Source organism: Cystoisospora suis (genome assembly GCF_002600585.1).
Source record: "Cystoisospora suis strain Wien I chromosome Unknown contig_1242, whole genome shotgun sequence".
NCBI classification, from domain to species: Eukaryota; Apicomplexa; class Conoidasida; order Eucoccidiorida; family Sarcocystidae; genus Cystoisospora; species Cystoisospora suis.
In genome coordinates this window covers 8,059-14,317 of record NW_027154043.1, presented here as the reverse complement: position 1 = coordinate 14,317, position 6,259 = coordinate 8,059, and the positions used below count along the sequence as shown (strand labels likewise).

General features: G+C 41.4%; 1 protein-coding gene across 1 annotated transcript in view; it reads left to right on the top strand.

Annotated features, from left to right (window-relative positions):
- Positions 1-6,259, top strand: part of CSUI_002956 (smc n terminal domain-containing protein) — a gene marked incomplete at its 3' end in the record, with an annotated part of 16,092 nt that overhangs the window by 2,283 nt on the left and 7,550 nt on the right. The window contains exons 4-9 of the mRNA XM_068063154.1: positions 1,256-1,358; positions 1,805-2,019; positions 2,694-2,990; positions 3,952-4,147; positions 5,112-5,313; positions 6,089-6,170. Of these exons, the coding sequence (XP_067924870.1) occupies positions 1,256-1,358; positions 1,805-2,019; positions 2,694-2,990; positions 3,952-4,147; positions 5,112-5,313; positions 6,089-6,170 (1,095 nt within the window). The remainder of the gene's footprint in view (positions 1-1,255; positions 1,359-1,804; positions 2,020-2,693; positions 2,991-3,951; positions 4,148-5,111; positions 5,314-6,088; positions 6,171-6,259) is intronic.

Genomic DNA, 6,259 nt, shown 5'->3' with positions numbered 1-6,259 from the left:
ATGTATCTATCTTTAATCTATTCTTAATCTATCTATCTATCTCTGTCTATCATTGATTTATCTATTTATCTGTCTTCAATCTGTCTACCTATCTTTAATCTATCTATCTATCCTTAATCTATTCCTAATCTATCCTCAATCTATCTGTCTCTTTTCAATCTATCTATCTCTCTTTATTCTATCTGTCTATCTCCAATATATCCTTAATCTGTCTTTGATCTATCTGTTTATCTTTGATCCATCTTCATCTATCTCTCTCTCTCTCTACATTTGAAACAGTAGGGTGGTAGGTATTACGTGCTTTCTTTGCGTCTTTTCTCTTCTTTCGAAAAGATTTCTATCACTTGTTTCATGCACATATCTCAAGGTTTCTACTTATCTTCCTCTTTCAATCAATTCTCCTCCAGGAAGAGAACCTCTTCTTCTTCTCCTCACCCCTATAAGATCTTGTTTCATGCGCAGAAGGATTTACATATATCTCTCTCTACAGCCAACGCTATTGTATATGAAGGAGAGATATAGACGGCGTACATAGAAAAAGTGTACCTTTCTATCTATCTTTACTCTTCTCGTGTGTCAAGCTTCCTCTCTAACTTCTTCCTTTCCTCTTCCAGCCCGTCAATCTGAACCCACCGTACCGACACACATGCATACAAAGAGTCTATCTGTATATCTCTGGATCTCTCTACATCGGCATATGTTGAAGTTGCTTGACGGATTGATAGAAGAAGGAAAGTCTCTTTATTCTTCTCTGGATTCCTACTTGGCTTGAGAGATAAAAAAGACAACGGCACGGGTGAGGGGGGATACAAGCGCTTCTCCGAATATAAGCCGAGGGGATATAACTGACTACCGATACTCGTGAGGTGATCAACAAGAAGAGAAAGGAAAGAAGATGGGGGGAGATATTTCTCTAGTGCCATCGTCTTCTTAGGTTGATTCTCTTGCTCGCGTGTACTTGGCACCGTTCATCGTGAATTCTCTCTCTCTTATGGCGTCTTGTGGTTCAATGATAGGCCTCTTCACTACTAGGGATCAGATAGGACTTCATTCACAGTTTCTCTCTGTCTTTCTTTCTTTCCTTTCGATGGTATCTTTCTCTCTTCCCGCCCTTTCTTTCTATCTTTCTCTCTTGTATACCTTAGCTTTCTTTGGTGTTCTCTTCTACCTTCGTTCTTTCTTCTTTCCTCCAACATCCTTTGCTCCTCTCTTTCTTTCTTTCTTTCTCACTCTTTCTTTCTTTGTGTTTGTCCAGGAGTTTGAGGCAGCTCTAGAGGAGTTACGTCTTCAGCAGGCAGATCTCGCGGATCTTCTTCAGCAACAGACTTTAGCAAGGACAGCCTACGAAACTGCATGCGGTATGGAAAGTACATATCTTTCTTCTACTGTCTTCTCGAAGACATACACATACCTATATCTCTTCAGTCGTACGTTGAAAGACTCTCTTCTCTCTGTCTTCTCAGTCTACTTACCTACAGATTGCCTTGCATCTCTCTCGATACTCAGAGGCACCGTTACTTTCGGCTATGTCTTTTAACCGAGGTGTTGTGTGCATATGCGTTTATCGTGTATACATTCATACATATGCACCTTATGCATGAAGGTGGAGACACATCTCTATATGCCAGTACGCACGCATGTCTGTATCCACGTATGTATGCATATGTATCTGTGAACGTATGAATATGTATGTATGAGTATGTGTGGCTATGTATATCTATGTGTACGTGCCTATATGTATGTATGGACAATATGTATGTATCAATATGTGTGAATATGTACGTGCGACTATGTATGCATGTAGATCGATTTTGGCAACAGCTCCGTTCAGACATTAGGGAAGGGCTGCAAGCGGCGGAGGCTTTTTGCAGTGAGAGGGGCTGGATCGAATCTTCTTCTTCTCGATGTAAAACAAGCGATATGACACAACAGGAACGACGAAGATCAAATAAGAAAGGAGGAGACAAAGAAAAAGCTTCCTATCCTGTAGTAGCAGGAATGCTTCTTGACTTCATTGAGGTAGGTCAAAATTCCATTCGCGCCGTCCCTTCATTCAACTTCAATCAGGTTGATATGTAGGCTACCCACGGGCCACACTGACATGTGTATATATACACACACATGTATGTAGGGGATGGCCCTGCAGCATACAGAGAGAGAGGAAAAAGGGAGATACCGTACACACATCTATGAATCTCTCTATCTATCTGTATCTCTCTATATAAGGTCTGAACAGATTCACATGAACATATCTTTATATGTAGATAGCTGTATCTAAACATGGAATGCTTCTACTATAGTCGCCCACATGGCTTTCAGTGATGATGACTCAGTTATCTCTCTGTCTAACTATCTACCTATCTATCTATTCATTCATCTAGCTCTTTTTACTTGACGTACGTTGTTGTCTTCAGCCTCTCTTCTTTTCGTCTGTTCTCTTCTGTATACTCACCTCCATCTATCTCTAATCTACCTATCTACTTTAATCCATCTCTTATCTATCTATCTATCTTTAGTTTCTCTATCTATCTATATCTTGTACGTGAGGTGTCGCTGTGTCGACCTCATGCCTCGTTTCTCTTCTCAAGCCTGAACCTTTCCGTGCTTACAAGATGGCAAGACAGCTTGTCATCTATCTCTTCATTCTCTCCCCTATCCCTCCCTCTCTTTCTTCTTCTTTTTCTTCTCCTAAGGTTCCTGCTGAATATCGACGAGCTGTTGAGTCTATCGGAGCCCATGCCTTAACCTCTTTTCTAGTGCCTGATTCGAAGGCAGCCTACGAGCTTCTCAGTCATCTCAAAGGAGAGGGCGAAGGAGGTGGGGGAAAGAAGAAGCCTACCGTTAGTATAACGGTTGTCCCCTTGAAGGAAGTAGGAGAGCTACAGAGACGAAGAGAAGCGTCCAATCGTGCATGCGTCATGAGAAAAACGTTCCTTCAGACTCTCTTAGACGATGAAGATGAAGATGTGCATGTTCTTCCTTTACCCGAGGTCAGACAAACTACCACGTCATACGTCCTTTCTCTTCAAAGAGATTCTCACGATCTAAGAGAAAGGCACCTATCGATCTAGGGTTAATTTTTGAAATCTCTCAGTCTCTCTATCTATGTATAATGTATTCAGCTATCAATCTATCTACCTTTATCTATCTATCTATCGAACTGGATACAGGAGAGATACATGTGGAGCAAGTATCTACATGTAGATATATCTTTCGCTTGAATAGTATAGACCTCTTCAAGTGTGAAGACTCTTCTTTCTTTCTCCATACATGAATCGATTTCTCGCCTCTCTAGCTCGATATAGCTATCCACATGGAGAAGAAGTCTCGTGGGTGAGCAAAGAAAACCTGTCGAGAATTCCCTCAAGGAAGAGACACGTGGCCTGGGTTAGATTCTCTACAGGCGTCGTCTCTCTTCATCGCATGCACCAGATGCATGCATAAAAAATACAAGCGTAGAGAGAGAAGATTCAGGGGTGTAAACATAATTGTATAAACGATCTTCTTGTTCTCCTCCTCCTTTTCGTTCTATTACATCTCTACAGCGATTCGCAAGAGAGTTGATTAAGCCCAGTTAAAAATGATCTCTTCGCTTTCCTACGTTTCTTCTCCTTCTTGTATCAAGACAGATACGGACATTTCGGTTACTTGAGGGAGAGACATCCTTATCAGATAGAAGCCGAGCAGCAAGAAGGAAAGACAAACAGAAACATGAAAGCAGGATTCTCGGGGTGTATATACACTGGGAAAACGACTCTCTTTGTTTCTCTTCTGATTCATTCATTACTCGGGGAGGACATTATATCCCTCCCTATATAGACATCTCTTTTACTCTCTCCTTGCCTATTTGGATTCGAAGCTCTCAACTGTCACTTCTTTCTTTCGAGCGTCTTTTTCTTTCTGTCTGTTCTTTTTAAAATGAAAGTCTCTTTCGTTCTTTTCTTTCTTCAGTGTATCAGTGTTAATAGACATGGAGGAGAAGAAGACTCTCCTCGGCTCTCAAGTGAAAATGAGGCCTTGGTTTCGGCTTATATTCGGAGTGTCTTTGGTCGAGCTCTTCTAGTCCCTTCTCTATCAGAACAGGAAGAGACAGGGAGAGGGGGAGCTAGCCATGCAGATTTCTCTGTCTCGTCTCTCCATCAAAAAGGTGAGAGAGCAGGATTCTTTCTCTGTCTCGGTAGCTAGACCCATTCTTCATGCAAACAAGGGACGTTCTTGCGTCTAGCTTGTACGAAGGATCAGTTTTAGTGCCCTCGAGAATGAAGAAGACAAAAGTGTGAATCGGTCTTTACGATGTGCTCCTGAAGAGAGATAAGAATGGTCAAGAGAATCGAATGAAGTGCGGGTCTTCATTAGAGGTAAAGATTGGGAGAAAAGGGGCTAGAGTATCGCTTCCTGTAAGAAGGCGAAAGATTCTGTAAGAAGGAGAAGGAAAGTTCTTTCATAGAAATAAGAGTGAAGAAATCGTTCCGATAATCTTCTACAGATCAACTCTAGTGCGAGATCTTCGTCTCAACCGTGTAGCTAGAACCCTCTGAGTCTTCTTTACAACGAAGGAAAGATCTAGGAGAAGAAAGAATGTACAAAAGGCTACCTTTGAGGAGGGACAAAGACAGTGAAGAAAAAAGAAAAGGGCTGGAGAAATGAGAAACTTTCTGGCGAGAGGGATGAAGGAATCAATCGATTAGCAGATTGAAAAGAAAGAAGGATTAGATGAGAAAGACAAAGCCTACTCTCGCTTGTATATCTTGTGGTGTAACGACACCAGACATGTCTAGCTCCCTGTATTTCCTTACTTGAAGAGATTGGTTAACGATAGATAGATAGATTAAACATAGATAGATAGATAGACAGATGTACCTAGTAAGGTGAAGGTAGTAGGAGATTTAATAGAGGTCTCTCTCTCAATATATATATATATATTTATATTTATATTCATATATGTGTATACTCCCCTGGTGAGTATGTACACATCAGATTCACATGGGTAGGAGGAGTTCTTCTTCTTGCCTCTTTCTTCTCTCTCATATACATATACGTTTCTTTTCTTTCTTTTCTGTTCACTCTTCTTTTCGCTTCTCATCCTTAATTTTCTAATTCGTGGACTGTAGGCTTCGATTGTGTTACGGTCGATGGAGATGTCTCTTTTTCTTCCGGGATAGTCCGAGGAGGCGGCGGTGGCTTTTCGTCTTATCTTCTTCTTCCTTCTTCTTCTTCCTCTTTCACATCGAATGAAGACTCACACCAAGCAACGGATTCTCTCTCTACGTTGAGATCTGTACAGACATTTAGCAAACTTCAGGCCTATCAGAAGTACGTCACTGAGCCATGCATGCAACGGCGATATAAGAAGAGTAGCATCGCGCCTCAGTTCTTCTTGTCTTTGTCTTAGCTGAAAGAATACCCTATTGCATAGAATGTATCTGTATACTCGTTTGAAGTGCTACAAGACGTCCTACGTCTCTCTCTCCAAATATGTGTATATATGTAGAACCTATGTATGTTTTCATGTATTTAAATCCATATACATCTAGGCGATACCTCTACTCTAGCAACGGAGACGGGCAAGGATGGAGTTCCGAGCTTTTACTTTTAGTAGATATAGATATACACAGGAACAGAAGGATAGGGGGGATTGAGCTACATACATATGGATAGATGCGTGGATGGATAGCCAGCCTTCTTGTCGGCACGAGAGAGGGTCCTGCAAATGCCTGTATGTCTTCGAGTCATCTCGAACGTCGTATCCGAAGTCCTCCACAGAAGATCAGTTTTCCTCACTGCTTCTCAGCCTACCAAGTCAGAGAAAAGCAGACATGCCATTTCCAATCTTCTAGTGCCTAGGAGGATTTTGTGTCTATCTATTTCTTTTTCGCTCTCTCTCTCTACATATATATATATATAGGTAGATACGTAACTATGTTTATATGTATGTATCCACGAGTCGCATCTGACAACTAGGTCGATTGATCGGTCTATCTCAGCAGCTATATATCTAGCTAGCTAGGTGTCTGCACGTGTCTGTGGGTAGATACAGAGTGTCTGAAATCTTGAGACATGTGTGCTTGTGGAAATGTCTTTTTATCAGCATGGAAGATCAACGTCATCGCGTAGATCAAGTAGATCGACAGGTAGAAGAGAAAAAGAAGAAAGTCGCAGAGATTGAAGCTGTAAGGAGCCCACCTGGCTTTATGTATCTATCTATCTTTAACCTATCTATCTATCTTTCATCTGCCTATCTATCTTCAGTCTGTCTATC